Source organism: Papio anubis, chromosome 2 (genome assembly GCF_008728515.1).
Source record: "Papio anubis isolate 15944 chromosome 2, Panubis1.0, whole genome shotgun sequence".
In the NCBI taxonomy this organism is placed as follows: Eukaryota; Metazoa; Chordata; class Mammalia; order Primates; family Cercopithecidae; genus Papio; species Papio anubis.
The window spans coordinates 25515277-25538517 of record NC_044977.1 but is presented as its reverse complement, the minus strand read 5'-3'; the positions used below and the strand labels follow the sequence as shown (position 1 = coordinate 25538517).

Below are 23241 nucleotides of genomic sequence, written 5' to 3'. Positions count from 1 at the left end.
ACGTACGTTGATACATGCATAACATTTGTCTTAATATATATTCCCATAAAAATTTGTATGCATATAGGTATTTATTTCTTATCTTCATTTTTTTCCCTTGTGCCTACAGACGAAATCTCACAAAACTGTCCCTTATCTTCAGTCACATGCTGGCAGAAATCAAAGCAATCTTTCCCAATGGTCAATTCCAGGGAGATAACTTTCGTATCACAAAAGCAGATGCTGCTGAATTCTGGAGAAAGTTTTTTGGAGACAAGTAAGTAAAAATCATTTTTATAGCTGCGGATCTATCTTGCAAGGGTTACTGTATCCTCCCTCCAGTTGGATATGGTATGTATTTTACTTGAGTGTTTTGTGAATGTATTTTATTATTTTTGATAAGCATTTTGATTAATTGGTAATTTTTGTAGCCACCAAAGGTATACCTCAATAATACAGTAGTTTTTTAATGACTAAGTAAATATACAATGTTATTTATTACATGAGCATTCATTGAGTTTGTTCTGAGAAGCAGAAGTATGTAAGAGTCTTTATACATGAGAAGCTGATAACTTCTTATAATTTAATATATGCTTAATACACAAAATAAAAGGTAGAAGGGAATAGATACTTTAAAAATGGCATAAGTAAATTGCTCGGACAATTTAGAGGGGAATAGTTGCTTTGGGATCAGTGATCAGGGACTGCTTCCTGGAGGAAGTGGTATGTTAAGCTTGGTTAAGATCTGAAATCGAGGTGAGAGAAGGCCCTGGCACCCTGATCCAGCCTTTCTTTGTTTTACTGCATAGAGATTATATATATGTGAATAAGATATGAGGATAACATTATCACAAAGATGTAGCCTGTTGCAAAGTAGCTAAAGATGTTTTCTGTTAGGTATGCCCTACAGAGACAGATTCTGGTGAGTTTGGTAAATAATGGAATTGAATGTCTAAAGTCAGCATAATTTATATACAAGTTGCAAAACTCTTGTCATCAATTTCTCAGTAAAATGATCAAGAATGAGCATCAGGAGGCAAGTGGTTTCCCCAGTAACTTTTTAAGAATTACCTTTAATGAGAGCACATCCTCAGAATGTCTTAGAATGTAGGCAAAGCCCTGGCTGAGTAGTAAGGAGGAAGTGTGATTGCTTACATAGATTAGTGTTTTAATCTTGTATCAAAGGTCTGTATTTGTCCTTTAACTGATGAAATTAGACATCAAAATTGTTAATAAACACTTTTTTTATAGTACTTTGCTATGGGAACTACAATATTGGTTTTCCTTTGTTTTTGTTTTTGTTTTGTTTTGTTTTTCTTACAAAGTATTGTGTTTACTATAGTCGTCATCAAGATTGGAATATACCTACATAGAGTAATGTACATTTAATTAAGCACATACTTTTTTGGCAGCCAAAATATTAAAGCCTATTTCCCACATTATACTAAAATGTATTCAGACTTACTTTTAGGCACTAAAGGATAAAATACCATTGTTGCCATTAACATGGAAATTCTGTGTTGTAGCAATCTAGTTATTTATAATGTTCCTGTATTCATTCAGAAATGAAGAATTTTAGAAAAAAGTTTATCCTTATCTGAATTAGAATAATACAGACAGCTAAGACTATATACTAATTAAATATTAATTGTAGAAAGTAGAACAGTCCTGCCAGGTTCGGGATGTAGGAACTGAGAGGGTTTCCTGTAGTTGCAGTTCATGTATTAACATTGTAAGCTTAGTTCAAACAGTCGGTAACCTTCAAAATAAACTTTCTCTCTTAAAGTTTTAAGAAAATATATAGGACAAATTGATTGTGGTATTTCTTTTTGAAAACTGAAACTTCTGGTGAGTTATAAAATTGTTTACTTGTCATAAGGTCAATAAAAAATGGAAAGATTGCTCATGGGTTTTATTAAGAGAGGAGTTTACTTTGCTGGCACTTCAAGCCACAGAAAATTATGCATTTGAGACAACTTTATTTCCCTTTATTTATAACCACAGACATCAAGGGGCTGAAATTTCTCGTCAACTGCTACATGAGTGAAATCACTACTACATCAAATGAGGGATTCTTGAAATAGTGATTAGTTACTTTCCCTACCTCCCAAGTCTTTTCATCTTTGTCCACTGTTTTTACTGAATTGAGAAAGCTGCTTAATTTTTTTTTAACACTTTTAATTTGTGGATAACTGCCAAATTTCGTGCTCCTTTTGGAACATATATGCATTACCATAGTCATCCAAATTAGCAATTCCTTTATTAGATAATTGGAGAAAGTATTTTTTTATTCTTCCTAGGTTTTTAACTTGTGGTTCCATAACATTTTATTGAATGAATGGACATATGCATGAATAATGTGCATCCTTTCAAAAGGTTGATTTTTTTTTTGTCATTATGCTCTAGTATTGTTTATATTTTCCCAAAACTTAGTTCTCCTGTGGGAGCATGCATGTCATTTATCTCACTGTTCATTGAGGCCATGTGAGATTCATGGAGGCCATGTGAGAATGCTTTCATTTAGCCTAACCAGTGCCTTTAAACTTGAAAACAACATTCTCTCGTAAAACAGAACCATTAATCCATTCATGAGGGCAGTGCCATCTCTTAAATGTTCTACTTCTTAATTCAGTCACAATGGCAATTAAATTTTAACATGAGTTTTGGAAGGGGCATTCAAACTATAGCACTGTTGTTTTTGAAGACATGATTGTGCTACCTTCTCTGTTCAGGGCCCAAGCCCAGCAGCCAAGAGGCACTGCCTGCCCTGTGGCCCAAGGGGAACAGTAACACAACATGTATCATGGCAATTTGTTAGGAAATTCTGTTTATGGTCAATTTTTATGCAAATGAATATAATATTTTAACAACACAGTTATGCTTTTCCTTTCATAGTCTGTTGACCAAGAGATAGAAATCTGTAGGAAAAGAAAAGTGACATTATTGAATAAATGTGTCTGTCTATGTTCAGCAAAATGAGACCAATACTAAACTGAATCTTCACACTCTGGAATAATAGCTTATAATCTAGAAACTTTAAGCATGAAGCTTGGAAAATATATTACTGCCTGTTAAAAAAAGAAGCACATTAATGTGATTAGACTCTGGGTAGCAGTCATTTTTCTCAGCAAGTCAGGTAGCAGCTCATGAACTACTTATTTAAGTACTTTTTGACATTGAGAAAAGTGATTGATTAAAGTGATGATTTATAAGATTTTAGTGCATGGGTCACCTGAGCAGTGCACACTACCTAATATGTAGTCTTTTATCTCTTACTCCTCTCTCACCCTTCCCCACCACGACCCCAAAGTCCATGATATCATTCTTATGCCTTTGTGTGCTCATAACTTAGCTCCTACTTGTAAGTGAGAACATTCGATATTTGGTTTTCCATTTCTGAGTTACTTCACTTAGAATAATGGTTTCTAGCTCCATCCAAGTTGCTGCAAAAGTCATTATTTTATTCCTTTTTATGGCTGAGTAATAGTCTATGGTGTAAATATACCATATTTTCTTTATCCACCTGTTGGTCTGTGTGAACTTAGGTTGGTTCCATATCATTGCAATTGCAAATTGTGCTGCTATAAACAAGCATGTGCATGTGTCTTTTTCATAAATGACTTCTTTTCCTTTGACCAGATATCTGGCAGTGGATTGCTGGATTGAATGGCAGTTCTGCTTTTAGTTCTTTAAAGAGTCTCCATACTGTTTTCCATAGTGGTTGTTACTAATTTACACTCCCACCAGCAATGTAAAAGTGTTCCCTTTTCACAACATCCACGTCAACATCCGTTGTTTTTAAAGATGTTTAACAACATCTATTGTTTTTAATTATGGTCATTCTTGCACGAGTAAGGTGGTTTCTCACTGTGGTTTTCATTTGCATTTTCCCGATGATTAGTGATATGTTGAGCATTTTTTCATATGTTTGTTGGCTGTTTGTATATGTCTTTTGAGAAATGTGTGCTCATGTCCTTTGCCCACTTTTTGATGGGATTGTTTTCTTCTTGCTGATTTGCTTGAGGTCCTTGTAGATTCTAGATTCTAGTCCATTGTCAGATGCATAGTTTGCAAGTATGTTCTCCCACCGTGTGAGTTGTCTGTTTACTCTCCTGATTATTTCTTTTACTGTGCAAAAGCTTTTTAGTTTAATTAGATCTCATTTATTTATTTGTATTTTTATGCATTTGCCATGAATTCTCTGCCTAAGCTAATGTCCAGAAGAGTTTCTTTGATGTTATTTTGTAGGATTTTCATGGTTTCAGGTCTTAGATGTAAGTCTTTGATCCATCTTGAGTTGATTTTTTAATAAGGTGAGAGATGGGGATCCAGTTTCATTCTTCTACATGTGGCTTGCCAGTTTTTCCAGCACAATTTATTGAATAGGGTATCCTTTTCCAAATTTATGTTTTTGTATGCTCTGTCGAAGATCAGTTAGCTGTAAGTATTTGGCTTTACTTCTGGGTTCTCTATTCTGTTCTATTGGTCTATGTGCCTCTCATTATACCAGTACCATGCTGCTTTGGTAACTATAGCCTTGCGTTGTAATTTGAGATCAGATAGTGTGATGCCGCCAGATTTGTTCTTTGCTTAGTATTGCTTTGGTGATATGGTCTCTTTTTGGTTCCATACGAACCTTAAGATTGTTTTTTCTAGTTCTGTGAAGAATGTTGATGGTATTTTGATGGGAATTATAGTGAGTCTGTACATTGCTTTGAGCAGTGTGGTCATTTTATTCTTCCCATCCATGAGCAGGGGATGTGTTTACATTGGTTGTATCATCTATAATTTCTGTGTTTCAGTGTTTTGTAGTTTTCCTTTGAGAGAGCTTTCACCTCCTTCTTTAAATATATTCCTAAGTATTTTATTTTATTTTTTCAGCCATTGTAAAGAGGATTGAGTTCTTGGTTTCTCAGCTTGGTTATGTTGGTGTATAGAGTGCTACTGATTTGTGTACATTGATTTTGTGTCCTGAGACTTTACTGAATTCATTTATAAGATCTGGGAGCTTTTTGGATGAATCTTTAGGCTTTTCTAGGTATATGATCACATAATCAGTGAACAATGACAGTTTGACTTCTTCTTTTACAATTTGTATGCTGCTTCTTTCTTTTTTTTTTTTAAATCAGATTGCTCTGGCTATGACTTCCAGTACTGTGTTGAGTAGAAGTGGTGAAGGTGGGGATCTTTGGTTCCAATTCTCAGGGGGAATGCTTTCAACTTTTTGCCTTTCAGTGTGATGTTAGCTATAGGTTTGCCATATATGGCTTTTATTACTTTGGGGTAAATCTCTTCTATACATATTTTGTTGAGGGATTACAAAGGGGTGCTGTATATTATCAAATGCTTTTTCTGGGTCTATTGAGATGATTATATATACTTTAAAAAATTCCATTTATGTGATGTGTCACATTTATTAACTTGCATATGTTAAACTGTCCTTATATCTCTGAAACCCACTTGATTGTGATGTATTACTTTTTTGTTGTGCTGTTGGATTAGTTAGCTAGTGTTTTGTTGAGGATTTTTGCATCTATTTTCATCAGAGATACTGCTCTGTAGTTTGTTGCTGTTGTTATGTCTTTTCCTGGTTTTGATATTAGCATGATAGTGGCTTCATAGAATGATTTAGGGAGGATTCCCTCTTTCTCTGTCTTTTGGAATAGTTTCAGTAGGATTAGTACCAATTCGTCGTTGAATGTCTGGTAGAATTCAGCTGTGAATCTGTCTTGTTCTGGACTTTCTTTGTTTGCATTTTTAAAATTACTGATTCAGTCTCACTGCTTGTTATTGTTAGTGGGTGGCAGTAAACCTTACCCAGCTCTCCTGCAGTTGGCAAGGCTGATCTCACTCCCACAGTGCTCTGCTAACAATGTTTGGTTTAGATCCAGGCAGCCTGTACACAGAACTCCGACCTGCCCCAGGTCATAAGCTTCTCCACATAGAAAGCTGCCGTGGCTTTCAAAAACCCATGCACCTCTTTGTCTGCCTACAAGGCCAGGCACCCAGCTCCTACTCTCCTGTCTGTAGCACACTTCCCGCTTGCTGCAACTCCTCCCGTCCCATTCTGTTCAAGGGAATTTTTTCCACTCGAGATTATATTACAAAATTCAGTTGGGAGGTTTTCTTTTACCCTGTGTCCTTTCCCTGAGGTCATTGGCTGACTTCCAGAGGGTCCCTGTGAAATATAGTCAGGAATAGCTTCCCTGGGTTCCTGCTGGAGACTGGGAATACCTACATGGCTCTTCCTGCTGCGGCTCTTACTTTTTTATTTCCCTAAGTCTGTTCCAGCTGTTAGAGGGGTAAAGGGCTTCTCCAATGGCCTGGATTTTCAGATTCCCCAGTGGGGATGCGCACTCGGAGGCAGGCTCTCTCCCTCTCACACTCTGAGGACTTAGAGTTTTTCACCTGTCTCATGTAGTAGGCTGTAGCCTACCAATTCTTTCACAGGGTCTGTAGATTCTGTTTTCTTTATTTCCTGCGTTGGTTCTTTGAAAATAAATTCACAGTGTGAATCTCTGCACATTATTCTGTCCTTCCAAGTGGAAGAGGAATGCTAATACTGCCTCCAGTCTGCCATCTTGGAAAAAAAAAAAAAAACCAACATTGAGAAGATATAGACATAAATTTCCAAACAAATTATAATTCAATTAGAAACATAGATACTAACTTTTGAATCTTCTTATGTATCCTGTCCTCTTCATACTTAAAATTCTCTTCTTCAAATTTAAATTCATACTCTGCATTACCCCAACAACCTTCTGATTGGTCTCCCTATCTCCAATAACAACCTACCCAATTGTTCTTAGGGGACCAGTGAGCTCTCTAAAAAGCAGAGCTAATCATTCCAGTCTTTTGCTTGAAGTGTTTCCATGAATATTAATTCTAGGTTAAAGTCTAAAATTACATTAACATCACAAGCTTTATAAACTTTTTTTTCTGGCTTCTTTTTTTTCTGCTTATGATTTTTGTATACTTAACTCATCTGCAAAGAAACAAACGACTCAATACTATTCGTATTTCCTGATGTATGTCTCATTTTTTACTCCTCATTGTCTTTGGTTTCTTATGTTGCATTCACTGCTTGGATAGGCAGTCACCCATGCCCTACCCAGTGTTGCCACTTTAGAAGCTTTACTTTAGTACCCTAATGGATATCCCTACTCTGTGCTGCCAGGTACCTGAGCTCACATCTGTCATAACAGATTACAATGAACTGCTGACATGCCCCCATTTCTCAATTGAGAGGTTTCCAATAGACTAGAAAGTTTCTTTGGAGGCAGAGACGGCATCTTACTTATTTTTGTGTTTTTGAGCCTGACACATTTCCTGGAATGTTTAGGCAATAATTTTTTTGTTTTGTTTTGCTTTGTTTTGTTTTGTTTTTGAGGCGGAGTCTCGCTCTTCTTGCCCAGGCTGGAGTGCAATGGCGCCATCTTGGCTCACAGGAACCTCCACCTCCCAGGTTCAAGCAATTCTCCCACCTCAGCCTCCCGAGTAGCTGGGATTACAGGCATGCGCCACCACGCCCAGCAGTTTTTTTTTTTTTGTATTTTTAGTAGAGGCGGGGTTTCTTCATGTTGGCCAGATTGGTCTCGAACTCCCAACCTCAGGTGATCCGCCTGCCTCGGTCTCCCAAAGTTCTGGGATTACAGGCATGAGCCACCGCGCCCAGCATCAATAATAATTGTTAACAGACTACGTGAATAACTGCATGGATGGACAATGTCTATCCTCTACTTTCGATCTGCAATGCCTTCATTATATACAAATTGATCTCTTTTTAAATAATCAGTTCCTACATTTCTATTCCTTAGATGCCTCTCTTCCCTCTTCCTTTTCTTCTGTCCCAGAATTTTGACACCTTTCTTTAAGTTCAGTTCAGAAGTCCACTTTTCTGAGTTTTTCTCATTCATTTACACCCTTCCATGTGATCTATGTTAATTACTGTATATTCTGGTTGCTGTTGTATTTTAGACACATTTATATTTTAAAATATGTTTATTATGTAGGTCTTTCTTGCTTGATTGCAAGAGTCTTCAATGACTTTCTATGCAAAAGTTGGTGAAAACAGACACGTTTATTAGGTTGTTCTATGTCAGATTTTGTATTCAGTGCTTTCACATATGCTAGCCTCATTTTTAATGTAATCTTTAAGCTACTCTCTAAATGGTTGTTGAATGAGTCTTTTATGTACTGTATACATTATAGACATTCAGTAGTTGTTAGTTGAATGTATGAATATAAGATGCAACTTTTCTGCCATTTAAGCTCTCTCTTCCTTTACTTATGTCTGTTCTTCAGTTAAATTGGCTTATTTGGCTCTTTCCTGACACATCAGCAATGATAGGTTTCTATGTCTTTGCTCATATTGCTCCTTCTACTTGAAGATTTTTATAATCTGTGGCATAAAAAATTCTTACTAATCCTTCAAAGATAATCTTGCTCATGATTTTTCCCATTAGTGTTATTACTAGATCTCTTCTTAAACTTCTGTAATCTCTGACTTATCTTCTGCATTTACTATTTTTATGGTTTTATTAAAATTATTTGTCTAGTTGTCATACTTCCCCCTAGACTATATGCTCCATGACATCAAGCTTATTTATTCATCTTTGTATTTCTAAAGTAGCTCAGCACAATGTTTGATATATAGGCTTTCAGGAACCATTGCACATTTAATTCAGATGAGTTGAGAAGTAGAGGAATGTGCATGATCATGTGTTTGTGTGAGGTGGAGCCTACTTGCTTGATTGACTGGGAGACAGCATACTTAGGGTTAGGCATGCACACTCTGGAGCTAGATCATCTGTCCCTGGACAGGTTCTGACTGCAACATTTACTCACTATGTGCCTTTGGGGAATCTAGTTGGTTTTTCTATGCATCTTTTTCCTCATTTATAAAATGTGAATGATACTAATAATAGCTACCGTCTGTGTTTGTTATGAAGACTTAAAGTAGCTAAACCTTACCTCTAAGGCACATAAAACTGTGTCTGGCATATAATAAACATTCTGTTTTGTGGAATAATTAACCAATTTAAACTTTTAATAGTGCTCCAGATACTACCAGCATATTAATTAATTAATTCTCTAAATAATATAATTTACATTTGACTTTGTATGATGGCGGTTTCATACTCCCCAGCAATCTAAAAGCAAAAAAAAAAGAAAAATTAAAAAAATTATTTTATATGTATCCCAAGATAAAAGTAGAATTGAAGATAAGAAATTGTCTTGGTTACCATGGGGGGGAAAATGATCTATTTATAGCTCAATTTATTGCCTCTACGATTGATTTTCTGCAAAAGCGATAAGGACCTTCTTTGGTTTCCTATATGTTCCTTTCACTTTTACTAAGAAACAAAGGAAAATACTTTCTTTACCTTTCCAGCGAGTGAGATATATATTCTTCTAGCATATTAACTAGATCAGTTTTCCCTCTAGGTAAAGAAAACACAACTTAATTATATTAAATTAAAAGAGGGGGTATACAGGAGAAATTAAGAGTTTTTACAATGAAAACTTCTAGCAGAAAGAGAAAGAAAAAAGAACTAAAGTAGGATTCAAAGAATCACTAGTTAATATTTCTACTAGTTAGCCACCTCCCTTTGTTGCCTGTTAAAAAAAAATTCAGGTATGTTTATGTCAATAAGGAAAATAAAAACTTACATATTTATTGGAGGCCTATTTTGTTCAACTCATTGTAACAAGATACAAAACAACTAAGATGCCAATTATAATTTTCTACCTATAAGCAATATTCAATTTGGGGAAGACAGGATATAAAAAGAAGATAAATACTTAAAATCAGCTCTATACAATTAGAAAATCACATAAAGAATGTCACAAATAATAAATTAATTTACTAGTACACGCATACCTCAGAGATATTGTGGGTTTAGTTTGAGACCACTGCAATAAAGTGTACATCACAATGAAGTGCATATTGCAATAAAGCAAGTCACATAGATTATTTTTGACCTCCTAGTGAATATAGAAGTTGTATTTATACTATACTGCAGTCTGTTAGGTGTGCAATAGCATTATGTCTAAAAAAATGTATGTACCTTAACTAAAAAAATATTGCTAAAAAATGCTAACAAGCAGCTGAGCCTTCAGTGAGGTGTAATCTTTTACCTGCTGGAGAGTTGTGCCTCGATGTTCATGGCTATTGACTGATCAGGGTGGTGGCTGCTGAAAGTTAAGGTGACTGTGGCAATTTCTTACAATTAGGCAGCAGTGAAGTTTACTACATCAATTGATTCTTCCTTTCATGAAATATTTATCTATAACATGCAATGCTGTTTGATAATATTTTAGTCACAATAGAGTTTCGTTCAAAATTGGAGTCAATCCTCTCAAACCCTGCCACTGCTTTATCAACCGTATATGCAATTTTCTAAATCCTTTATTCTAATATCAGCAATGTTCACAGCATCTTCACCTGGAGTAAATTACATTTAACAAAGCACTTGTTTTGCTTCTCTATAAGAAGCAACTTTTTGTCTGTTCAAATTTTATGATTTGCATCAATTTATCCACATATTTAGGCTCTACTTCTAATTCTAGTTCTCTAGCAAATTCTACATCTACAGTTACTTCTTACACTGAAGTCTTGAAATCCTCAAAGTCATCCATGAGATTTGGAATTCACTGTTTCCAAACTCCTGTTAATGTTGATATTTTGACCTCCCTTGAATCATAAATGTTCTTAATGACATTAAAAAGGTGAATACTTTCCATGAGGTTTTCAATTTTCTTTGTCCAGATCTATCATAATATATGACAGCTATAGCCATAGGAAATGTATTTCTTAAATAGTAAGACTTGAAAGTCAAAATGGCTCCTTGATTCATGGGCTGCAGAATGAGTACTGTGTTAGAAGACATGAAAACAACATTAACCTCCTTGTACATCTCCATCAAATCTTTTGGATGATTAGGGGCATTGCCAATGAACAGCGCTATTCTGAAAGGAATTGTTTCCTCTACACAGCATATCTCAACAGTAGGCTTAACATATTCAGTAATCTAGGTTTTTGTTCCATTTGTAGAGCACAGAAAGAGTAGATTTACCATAATTCTTAAAGGACCTAGGATTTTTAGATTCGTGAATGAAACTGTCCTTTGAAGCTTTTTTTTTTTTTTTTTTTTTAAATAACCGAAATTTATTTCTCATAGTTCTGAAGGCTAGGAAGTCCAAGATCAAGGTGCTGACAAAGTGTCTGGTAAGGACCCACTTCCTAATTTATGGATGACCAAACATCTTTTTGCAATATCCGCACATGGTAGAAAGGGTGGGCAATGATCAGAGGCTTTTGTTTTTTTCTTTTTCAACCTTTATTTTGGAGGTTATTTAGGGGGTACATAGGCAAGTTATTGCATTTTGCGTGATGCTGAGGTTTGGGGTATGATTGAACCCATCACGTAGCTTTGAAGCTAGGTATTGACTTCTCTCTAGCTCTAGCATTTTCTAGACAGCATTTTCTTTCTTCTTAAGGCTGTTTCATCTACATTAATTATCTGTTGTTTTGTATAACCACATTCATCAATGGTCTTAGCTAGATCTTCTGTATAACTTGTTGTAGCTTCTACATCAGCACTTGGTGCTTTACCTTGCACTTTTATGTTAAAGAGAGCTTCTTTTCTTAAACTCAATAAACTAATTTCTGCTAGTTTCAAACTTTACTTCTGAAGCTTCCTTAATTCTCTTACCCTTCATATAGTTGAAGAGAGTTGGGGCCTTGTTTTGGATTAGGCTTTGGCCTAACAGAATGTTGTGGCTAGTTTGATCTAACCAAACCACCAAAACTGTCTCCATATCAGCAGTAAGGTTATTTTGCTTTCTTATCATTCATGTGTTCACTGAAGTAGCATTTTTAATTTCCTTCATGAACTTCTTTCCTTTCACAACTTGGCTGTTTGGTCCAAGAGGCCTCACTTTTGTCCTATGTCAGCTTTAGACATGCCTTGCTCACTAAAATTAATCATGTCCATAATTAGATGTAAACTGAGAGACTTGTGACTATTCCTTTCACTTGAGCACTTGAGGCTATTTTAGGGTTATTATTCGGCCTAATTTCAGTGTTGTTGTGTCTTAGGGAATAGAGAGTCCCCAGGAGAGGGAGAGAGAAAAGAGAACAGTGTTGGTGGAGCAGTGAGAATATACACCATTAAGTTTGTTGTCTTACATGGGCATGGTTCATAGTGCCCAAAAACTATTGGTTTCACACAAAAAATATTGTTTTGAAACTGAAAAACCGGGAATGATGGCAACAATAGGTATGAATTGGGATATGGCAGCAATTGGCTAGACCTGGGTGCCAGCTGTTTTTTTTTTTTTTACATGATCTCTCTTCCAATTCATCACAGTCCTTTCCTGGGCCTCTTTACTCATTTATATTATCTACCTGGTCCCCAGATAGTTGACTTTTTAATATCTGAAAGCTATTTGGAACCACTGGACTAATAGTGTGTGCCCCTGGATTTATAGAGGTCCTGGTCTTAATCCTCTAAACATCTGTTCTCTTCTCTGCTGGATGTGTCTACTTGGGTCAATAAAGGGAGAGACAGTCTCCTTCTAGAGCAAGGATCTTAAAGCCTCGTAAAATAGAGGTAGTATTTCTCCCTGGGTCAAAGGACAGGCATTATCCATTATAAAATGTTTGGGTTCCTCAAGTTCTAGATTCTACTCCAGAATCAAACCCACAGTTTATGCAGATGTCACCTGGCCCTCTTTGCATTCTTTTAGGAGAATTTGTGTTTAGGGAACAAGTGCAAGGAAATGCTGGTACTCTAGCCACTGCACTTGCTGGGAGTTACAAAGTCCTTTGACTCTGACCCAGTCCTTTGACAGAAACCCAGTGTCTTCTGCCACTATACATGAAACTGATAGGCCAACTTGTTAGCTTGCAAGAAGAGTAGAATCTCAGATTCTTTGATTTTTTAGAATCATATTCTGCTGGTAGAGAAAGTGTGACTTAATAGCAAAGTAAATAAAACTTATATTAGTCTTTTCTCATGCTGCTGATAAAGACATACCTGAGACTGAGTAATTTATAAAGAAAAAGAAGTTTAATGCACTCACAGTTTCACGTGACTGGGGAAGCCTCACAATCGTGGTGGAAGGCGAAAGGCACTTCTTACGTGGCAGCAGACGAGAGAAAATGAGAGCCAATGTGAGATTTCTTCACTACCACAAAAATAGTTTGTGGGAAACCACTCCCATGATTCAAATACCTCCCACTAGGTCCTTCCCACAACATGTGGGAATTATGGGAACTACAATTCAAGATGAAATTTGGGTGGGGACACAGCCAAACAATATCATTCTGCTGCTGGCTCCTCCCATATCTCACGTCCTCATATTCCAAAACACAATCATGCCTTTGCAACAGTCCTCCAAAGTCTTAACTCATTCCAGCATTAACTCAAAAGTCCACATTCCAAAGTCTCATATGAGACAACAGGAGTCCCTTGCACTTATGAGTAAAATTTAAAGCAAGCAAGTTTTTGATTTTATGAGTAAAATCAAAAGCAAGTTAGTTACTTCCTAGGTACAGTAGGGATACAGGCATTGGGAAATACAGCCATTCTGAATGAGAGAAATTATCCAAAACAAAGGTTCTACAGGCCCCACACAAGTCCGAAATCCAGAGAGCTGGTCAAATCTTAAAGTTCCAAAATGATTTCCTTTGACTTCATGTCTCACATCCAGGGCACGTTGATGCAAGAGGTGGGTTCTTGTGGTCTTGGGCAGCTCCACCCCTGTGGCTTCGCAGGGATACAGTCTCCCTCCTGGTTGATTTCATGGGCTGATATTGAGCGTCTGTGGCTTTTCCAGGCGCACGGTGCAAGCTGTCGGTAGATCTGCTATTTTGGGGTCTGAAGGACAGTGGCCCTCTTCTTACAGCTCCACTAGTCAGTGCCCCAGTGGGGACTCTGTGTGGGGTCTTCGGCCCCACATTTCCCTGCCGCACTGCCCTAGCAGAAGTAGGTCTCTGCCTTTACAACAGATGTCTACCTCTACAAGGGCCGTGCCCCTGCAACAAACTTCTATCTGGATATCCAAGCATTTCCATACATCTTCTGAAATCTAGGCAGAGATTCCTAAACCTCAACTTCTTGACTTCTGTGCACCTGCAGACTCAACACCATGTGAAAGCTGCCAGGACTTGAGGCTTGCACCCTCTGAAATAAAAGCTTGAGTTCAACGTTGGCCCCTTATAGCAGTGGCTGCGATGCAGGGCACTAAGTTCTGAGACTGCACAAAGCAGCAGACCCTTGGGTCCAGCCGATGAAACCATTTTTTTTTTCCTAGGCCTCCAGGCCTATGATGAGAGAGGCTGCCATGAAGACCTCTGACATGCCCTGGAGACATTTTCCTCATTGTCTTGGTGATTAACATTTGGCTCCTCCTGACTTACGCAAATTTCTGCAGCTAGCTTGAGGTTCTCCTCAGAGAATGTGTTTTTCTTTTTTATCACATTGTCAGCCTGCAAACTTTCTGAACTTTTATGCTCCGCTTCTTCTTTAAACATAAGTTCCAATTCCATATCATATATTTGTGAATGAATAAAACTTAATGCTTTTAACAGTACCCAAGTCACCTCTTGAATGCTTTGCTGCTCAGAAGTTTCTTCTGCCAGATGCCCTAAATTATCTCTCTCAAGTTAAAAGTTACACAGTTTCTAGGGTGGGGCAAAATGCTGCCAGTCTCTTTGCTAAAACATAGCAAGAGTCGCCTTTACTCCAGTTCCCAAGAAGTTCCCCATCTCCATCTCAGTCCATCTCAACCTGCACTTCATTGTCCATATCACTGTCAGCATTCTCGTCAAACCATTCAACAAGTGTGTAGGAAGTTCCAAACTTTCCCACATCTTCCTCTCTTCTTCTGAGCCCTCCAAACTGTTCCAACCTCTCCGTTATCCAGTTCCAAAGTTGGATCCACAGTTTTGGGTATCTTTACAGCAGCACCCCACTCTACTGGCACCAATTTATTGTATTAGTACATTTTCACGTTGCTGAAAAAGACATACTGAAAACTGGGTAATTTATAAAGAAAAAGAGGTTTAATGGGCTCACAGTTCCATGTGGCTGGGGAGACCTCACAATCATGGCAGAAGACAAAAGGCACATCTTACATGGCAGCAGAGAAGAGAAAATATGAGAGCCAAGCAAAAAGGGAAACCCCTATAAAACCCTCAGATCTCATGTGACTTATTTACTACCATGAGACTAGTGTGTGGGAAACTGCCCATTAATCAATTATTTCCCTCCCACAACATGTGGGAATTATGGGAGCTATAATTCAAGATGAGATTTGGATGGGGAGACAGCCAAACCACATCATTATTAAAGTCAGTGTGTAGGGGGTAAGTGCAGTGGCTCATGCCTGTAATCCCAGTATTTTGGGAGGCCAAGGCAGGTGGATCACTTGAGTCCAAAAGTTCGAGACCAGCCTGGCAACGTGGCACAACCCTCTCTACAAAAAATACAAAAATTAGCTAGGTATGGTAGCGCATGCTTTCATCCCAGCTACTTAGGAGGCCGAGGCACGACAATCACTTGAGCCTGGGAGGTCGAGGTTGCAGTGAGTCAGGACCACGCTACTGCACTCCAGCCTGGGTGACAGAATGAGACCCTGCCACAAAACAAAATGAAATGAGAAACAAAAACAACAACAGTAAAGTCAATATGTGGGTATTTACATTTCAGTAATAGACTGCTCATGATTGATCTTTCTGTTCTTCCTTATTTTAAATGTTGGTTATTAATAGGAAATGCTATAGTTGTTTTTCTTGCATAGATTTGTTTTTGTTAGTCTTTAATAACAAAGGAGTTATTTAAAATATCAGTAGTTTTATTTGATGGATTTAATTATGCACAGCAATATATGTACAGTTTTTTCTTTCAGAGTTTTAGAAATGTTATCAGAAGCTCTTTATTTTTTGCCTCAGTTTATCTTATACATCTAGGAGACTTCACCCATTGGTTGTTAATTTAATTGGCTCATGTTGAGAGACTTACAAGGAACTTGGTTTTATTATTGACTTTTTTTTGTTTGTTTGTAATTCTGAGCTCTTATTGCTAAAGGAAAGATCATTCTAAAGCCTTACTTAAACCTCTCTTTGGCAGCACTTTCTGGAGTATGTAATTTTTAAATTTTATTTAATCTGACTTCAGCATATCAAAGGTATCTTGCATGACCTGTGAGCTGCTGTATCTCATAAATTTATCCTGTATTAGTGAACTTTCAGAGAATATATGCTGAAGAACAGTTAAAGAAAAGAACAAGTATTAATTGTTTTAAAACCGGAATCTTTCTATTTTTTTACAATCAGTGACTTCTAAGTGGAAAAGTTTTAAATGGAATTTTTACACATTATTATGGATCATACTTGCAGCTCCTCTTCCTGTTCCTTTCCACTAATGAACTTTATTTTCAAAGCCGGAAAAGAAATAGAATTATGTAAAAATAATTTTATGACTACAGCAAATTTATTGTTTATTATGTTCAAAGGTTAGCATGTGAGACCAGAAGCTAGAAAGCGTCAAATCTATCACGTGAACAAAATAATTGAGAAGATTAGAAATAATACTAAAGACGCTATTTCCTGTGTTTCTGCAATCTTATAAAAATATGATTCTAGATTTAGGCTTCAGAATGTGAATATGTGAAAGATACTTGTCCACTATACAGAGAAGTAATGATGGCCGCAGCTGCCCGTCTGAAGCGGCTGCTGTGAAGATGCTGCAATAGGGGAGGCATGGCCAGGACTGTGTGCTCCATGGAGTGGGCGGGATCTGGGAACAGGCAGGAGCCCCACCCTCTTCCGCATTAATGAGGTTGGAGCCCCGTGCTTCCAGGAGCAGCTGCAGCTGTGGACCTGGGCATCCCTACACTCTTGGGGGACTGGGAAGTCCCCCTACCCCAGCATGCTTGGAAGTGCCTGCTCCTGTTTTCTGGCCTCACCCTGCTCCCAGTGCCTGCTCCAGGATGGAGCAAAGCTGTGGCCAAGCATGGGCACTGTTGTGACCTGGCTGGGTGTGCACACACTCAGGATGGCGCTGACATGCCAGCCCCCTGCCAACTCACCCCTTTCCAAACTTTGGGACCAAGGAGCACTGGAGGGAGGCCAAGGGGGTAGAGTTGAGGGCAGCTCCACGTGGGCCTGCAGGCGACCCTCCACAGAAACACCCAGGGCACCTGTAGATGACATGATTGGTGGCAGCAGGAGGCAGACAGGCTCATAGGTGGAAAGGCGCAGGTCCCCACTGAAGCCCCACCTTCAAGACAGGGACAGCCTACAGCCTCAGGGCTGGGCTGTCAGTTCCTGGTGGAGTTCACAGTGGGAGTGAAAACTTGCGGTGCTTTTTCTGGGCCTTCCTGTGGACCAGTCAGCACACACATCCTCCCTTCTGAGCCCATAAAAACCTCCAGACTCAGCCAGACTCACACAGACATCAGACTACCAGCTGCAGGAAGAAGCTACCCAATTTGAGTCTCTTTGACTCCTTGGGATGATCTGCCTGCAGAAAGGGAGCTGCCCACTCTGGGTCTCCTGAGTGCTGTTCTGCTGCTCAGTAAAGCTCCTTTCTGCCTTCCCACCCAGTTGTTTGTATACCTCATTCTTCCTGGACACGGGACAAGAACTCAGGGACTGCCAAATGGCAGGACTGAAAAAACAGTAACACAAACAGGGCTGAAATGTACCCACCCTCTGCTCCCTCCATTCCCCACATTGTGGGCAATGAGAAGGAGAGAAGAGCTGTGGCCCTTCGGGGAACCCACACCTACAGGCTCCCTGAGCTAGGGCTGTGACACCCCATTTGGGGCTCGGTAGGTTCTGGAGTCTCCAAGCTTTTGGGTGCCACTGTGTTCCCCTCCTCCAGACACAGGTACGCACAGCGGAAGCCACTTGCTGTACGTCAGATCCTGCCACTGGCTTGCCCAGAGCCAGTGCCTGTGCTGGTGCCCGGAGCTGCCCGCCCTGCTACAGCAGCCAATGTGCGTGGCTGTGCGCAGTGGCCGACTCCACGCTCACTTGCTCATGCACCACTTGTTGCTCCACGTCTGACTCACCCTTGGCAGGTGTGGGATCTGTGCAGGTAGTGCAAGGTGAGTGTGGCCTGCCAGGTCGAGTTGGTGGAATGAGCCCAGCAGGCCTGAGGAAAACTCGGGTAATGGTGCCACCGATCACAGAGGTTTCTGGCTGGAAAAGTGACACACAAACAATAAGTGACAGTAGTGCTTATCTACACTATAGACGAAGTGTTATGAGCTTTTTGACAAATAAAAATTATCCAGCATAAATACCCAGCATCTATGTCTTTATTAGTGTCAGGAATTTTCATGTATGAGGAAGAGTGGTTCAATCTAATTATGAATATCCTTGGTAACTATGGTTACCATCCTATCAAAGATGACTTGCTGTATGGTGACTGTGTGACCAGAGTGTTTTGATACGCTCTTTCTGTAGGTTGTTGGAAAACAGTTGCTTTTCCCTTGTTGATAGAACAGCAAGAGTAATAATGGCCTGATAAGAATCTATCTTCATATTCTTAAAAAATGGAGTCATGAATAAAGAAGATTGGATTTAAGGAATAACTATATACAAAATGTCAACGGACTTAGGAATCACAGTGCTAATATTTTGTGTCCATAATGTAATCAAAACATGTCAAATATGTTACAAATATCCTATTATCTTCTGAACAAAGCTTGCCCTCGATTTAAAGACACTGACAGTGAACATATCTTAGTTGATCAAGGTGAATTTTCTCACAAAATTTACATAAAATTAGAAATAGAGTTGGGCTAATGTATATAGAACATATTTCTTTTTGTTTAAAATGAGGATGATAGTATATATTCCTGAGCTACAAGATCCTGAGTTACGGATCTTAAACACCTGCCACCACTAATACCACAGCAACAGAACAAACCAACAATAAACAAACATGTCGATTTCCTTGTTTGTATTAAGGTAGTTACTTTTTGTTTTTTAGTCTTGGATTTTTAGTGTAATATTTTTAAAAAATTAAATATATAATTGAAGTTTAATGTACATGGGGAAAAGTACACAAATCATACATGTAGAGTGAGAAATTTTTTGAAGTAAACGTACCCATGTATATGCTACCTAGATAAAGTAGTAATACCTTACTACCTCCATCTTGGAGGACGCCCTCTCTCACCCTGTCAGAAAGTCTCACATAGTCACCACCTAGTAGTTCTGATACATGGCATCATAAAATTATACATAGTTGAAAACATACTAATTACACTGTTTTGGAAAAAAACTGGCTTCTTCCTCTTTTTATGTTTATGGAATTCAACTCTGTACTTGCATGCAGCAGTACTTTATTCATTCTCCTTGCTTCATTGTATAGCTGTACCACAATTAACCTATTCATTTGATTATTTATTTATAAATTACCCAGCCTCAGGTATTTCTTTATAGCACTGCTAAAACAACCTAACACAGAAACTGGATATATAACATCAAGTATAATTTATAAATAAAAGAGGTTTATTGGGCTCACCATTATGCAGGCTGTACAGGCATGGTGCTAGCATCTGCTTGGCTTCCAGGCAGGCCTCAGAGGGCTTTTGCTCATGGCAGAAGGTGAAGCAGAGCCTGCATGTCACATGTGGTGAGAGCAGGAGGAAGAGAGCGCAAGGGAGGTATCATGCACTTTTAAACAGCCAGATCTTGTAAGAACTCACTGTCGTCAGGACAGCACCAAGGTGATGGTGCTATACCATTCATGAGAAACATGCCCCCATGATCCAATCACCTCCCACTGGGCTCTACCTCCAAAATTGAGGATTACAGTTCAACATGAGGTTTGGGGGGAACAAATATCCAAACTATATCATCCAGTGTTTATATATGGGTACATGTTTCTAAAATTTTAGTTTTGTTCCATCTGTTTGTCTATGCTTGTACCAATGCCACATTGTCTTAATTAATGTAAAGAGTATATACTTGTTAATGTTCTTAGTGAAGATTACCTTTTTTGTTCTTGACTCTTGCATTTCCCATGTAGTTCAGAACCAGTTTATTAATATCTAGTATAAAAAATACCTCCTGGGATTATTTATTTCAGTTATATTAAAATTTTAGACCAATTTGGGAAGAACTCTTTGTAATATGAATCTACCATTAAAGTGTTATATACCTTTATTTATGTTTTTTATATCTCTGTGTATGTGTGTATATTGATATTTTTGCTTTGCTCATCTATTGTTACCTTTATTTCTATTTATTTGGGACTTTTAGATAGCATTATAAAAATCAAATGTTTAAAGTTTCATTTTCTAGTTATATGTAGCCAATATAAGAAAGATAACTGATACTTTATATCAATTTTGTATTCAGCAACCATGTTCAATTTTCTTATTTCCTATAGTTTAATCTGTAAAATTTTTGTATTTTCTACACATAAAGCTATGTCATAAGCAGATACTGCTTTGTGTTTTTCATTGATTCTTCTACAATTATATATATTTAAAAGTTTTAGTACATCTTCTATTCTTTTAGTACACCAGAGCATATTAGACATATAAAAAGTTAAAAACCATGTACAAATTCAGAAAATATATTTTTAAAATCACTTATAATCCCTTCCACCACAATCCAGTTATTAAATTTGTGGTATCTCCAGACATTATAGTTTAACATTGGATCATAAAGGACAACATTTTAAAAATACTGTTTCCATTTAGTAATATCCCAATAACACTTTTTCATGACAATAAATACTTTTCTGCACAAAATTGTTACTAGTGAATATATTTATTTTCAAATATTTTGTCATATAAACAACACTGCATTTCAAAGATTTGTGGATGGGCCTTTGGCTACTGTATATTTTTTGGACATAATTTCCTTAGGTGAAATCCCTAGAAGTTGATGTTCTTAGTTATAATGTATAGGCTTTTGAAATTTGTTTCCAAATTGCCTTCTAGAAGTACTGTGTAAATTCTCATTCACACCAGTAGGATACAAAATTCCTGTTTGCAAACACCCTAGCTTCTGTTGATATTCACCTTGTATTGTATGAAATGTTTTTTGTTTTTCCTATCAGTGGAAACTAAAACCCTTAACCTTTTATGAACTAGTGGTTTTATGAAAATGTTTTACCTTTTTTTTAAAAAAAAATCATCCTCCTCACACTTTCTATTTTCCATTCCTCTTACCTTTTTCTTAAAATTGCAAGATTTTCAAATTAGAATATCTAATACACTTCTCCACATTTACACAGGAGAAAACCAGCCTGGAAGATTAAGTGATCTGTCCACTACTGACCAGCTGACACCTTTCCAGATTTATTTCCCTGCATCTGATTAATCCCATTTTCTTTGAAAGGATACTGTTTTTCAAGACTTTAAAGAAGATTACTATTGTTTTTTTGGTAGACAGGCTAGAACTCATTATCTAATAACAGGATTATAACGTAGTCTTATTTATCATATTCTTATGTCTCATGACATTATATGAACAGAACTGTCACTTTAACAAAAAGTCATCAATAGATTTCTGTATAATAGATAAATGGTAGTATGCCATCAATAAATAGCAGTTCTTATTCTTATTTGAAATAAAAAGATCCTGAAATTATATTATTACTCATATAATTATATGTGTATTCTATTCTTTGTAGATTGACAGTTATTTATACTTTTCCACTGTATTTTAAAAGCAATTCAGCCTGCAACTTAAGTGGTTTATAATTGTAAGGGTCAACTAGAACATATTGAAAGATTTTTGGATTAGTGAAAAGTTGGAGTTTAGTTGGCCCTTTCCTCTCTCTCTCTCTCTCTCTCTCTCTCTCCCCTTTACTTCTTCCCAGGTCTCTGCCAGCACCCTGAAATTTCTACATTTGTAAAACAATTTGCCATTAATATTTTCTCTCATTAATATTTTCTCTCATATTAGAGATAATTGCTTCATCTCTAAAGGAAGAGGTGGTAGAAACCACTGTCTTTTTGCAGAAGTTTAAATAGAAGTGTGAAAATTCATGCTCTCTGGGTTCCTTTCCTCCCATACACCTCAAAAAAGAATGGTAGCCACTTAGTCTTAAGAAAGTTTAGAGCCTTAGTGCAACAGTTGAGAATAATCTAATTTTTGTTTGTTTTTAAAGACTTTGTTGTCATACTCTATATCTATTCTTCATTCTTAAAATCCCCTTCCCCCTACCTCTGTTCCCCACCCCCACCTCCTACACAATAATGGGTGTTTTGCTGAGGTGATCAGAGGAGGGGTATCTGTTGTGCAAACATTCACATATGAAAAGTTAACAAAATAATGCCCTGGCTTCCTAATCCCTATTACTACCACTAATTAAGATTCCAGTGAATGCCTCTTTGGGTTTGAGGTTTATCACGAGTAATCTGACAAAGTTTCATTTACACAAGTACTGTGGAAATGTAACTTGTCCTTTTGTAAATTGTTATTATGAAGGGGTACATTAGACCAAAATTTTCTTAAGTTCATACATCTCGTTTAACTGGCTCTGGGAAATCACTAGGTGCTCAAAAGAGTTATGAATTGAATTCACTGTACGTACTAGATTAGAATCATTTTTATAGTAACAGATGTGGAAGGTGTCTATTTGGCCTTTTTTAAAAAAACTTTTTATATGTTATACACAAAATAAGTATTTACAGTTTGACCACTTTATGTTGTATACTTTATATATGAAACAAAATGCTTTAACTTCTTCATACAAAAAATAAAATTTATACTGTTCTGAAGTCACGGGTTCTCTGATCATATTTTTTTACTCTGAGTATCATGATCCATGTCCCTTTTGTGTTCTGAGTATTTGAAACTTTAATTTGGAAAAGAAAAATGTACTTCTTAGACATTGGTTTTATGGTAATTATAATGAAGCTGGACATAATTGCATATTTATACTTTATTGTAAATCAACAGCTCCCTAATATTCTTAAAAGTGTTCCTTGTGTTTTTAAAACAGCAGCATTTTGTTAACCTTAATCAGAGCCTGACGTGTGTTTCTTCTAAATGGCATCTGATGTGGTATCTCTCCTCAGTTCTCTGTGGTTTCCTGTTTTTTTCATACATAGAGAAAAACTTTTTGAGGTATGAAGCCTCATATTTTTCTTTTAATGGTACCTCAAACCTAAACTCTCTTATAAATTATACAGCATAGTGTTGTCAATCTGTCTCACCATTAATTTATGCCACTTCCCACAGACTGTTTCTCTGGAATCCCTCCAGCCCTTGCT

The 23241-nt window shown here is 37.4% G+C and overlaps 1 protein-coding gene and 1 long non-coding RNA gene across 20 annotated transcripts in view; one reads left to right on the top strand and one right to left on the bottom strand.

Annotated features, from left to right (window-relative positions):
• The window catches only part of CBLB (Cbl proto-oncogene B), a 213942-nt gene that overhangs the window by 92837 nt on the left and 97864 nt on the right, over positions 1 to 23241 (top strand). For all 19 annotated transcript variants that reach the window (XR_002519555.2, XR_002519554.2, XR_002519553.2 and 16 more), the window contains one exon: positions 110 to 256. Coding sequence is in view for 12 of the 19 variants with exons in the window: in XM_009199471.4 (XP_009197735.1) it covers positions 110 to 256 (147 nt within the window). In the remaining 7 variants the exon portion in view is untranslated. The remainder of the gene's footprint in view (positions 1 to 109; positions 257 to 23241) is intronic.
• Positions 17081 to 19641, bottom strand: LOC116273714. Its single transcript, XR_004182036.1, has 3 exons — positions 19530 to 19641; positions 17891 to 18196; positions 17081 to 17190 (listed from the first exon to the last, which is right to left on the bottom strand). It is a non-coding gene; the product is annotated as an uncharacterized LOC116273714 (long non-coding RNA).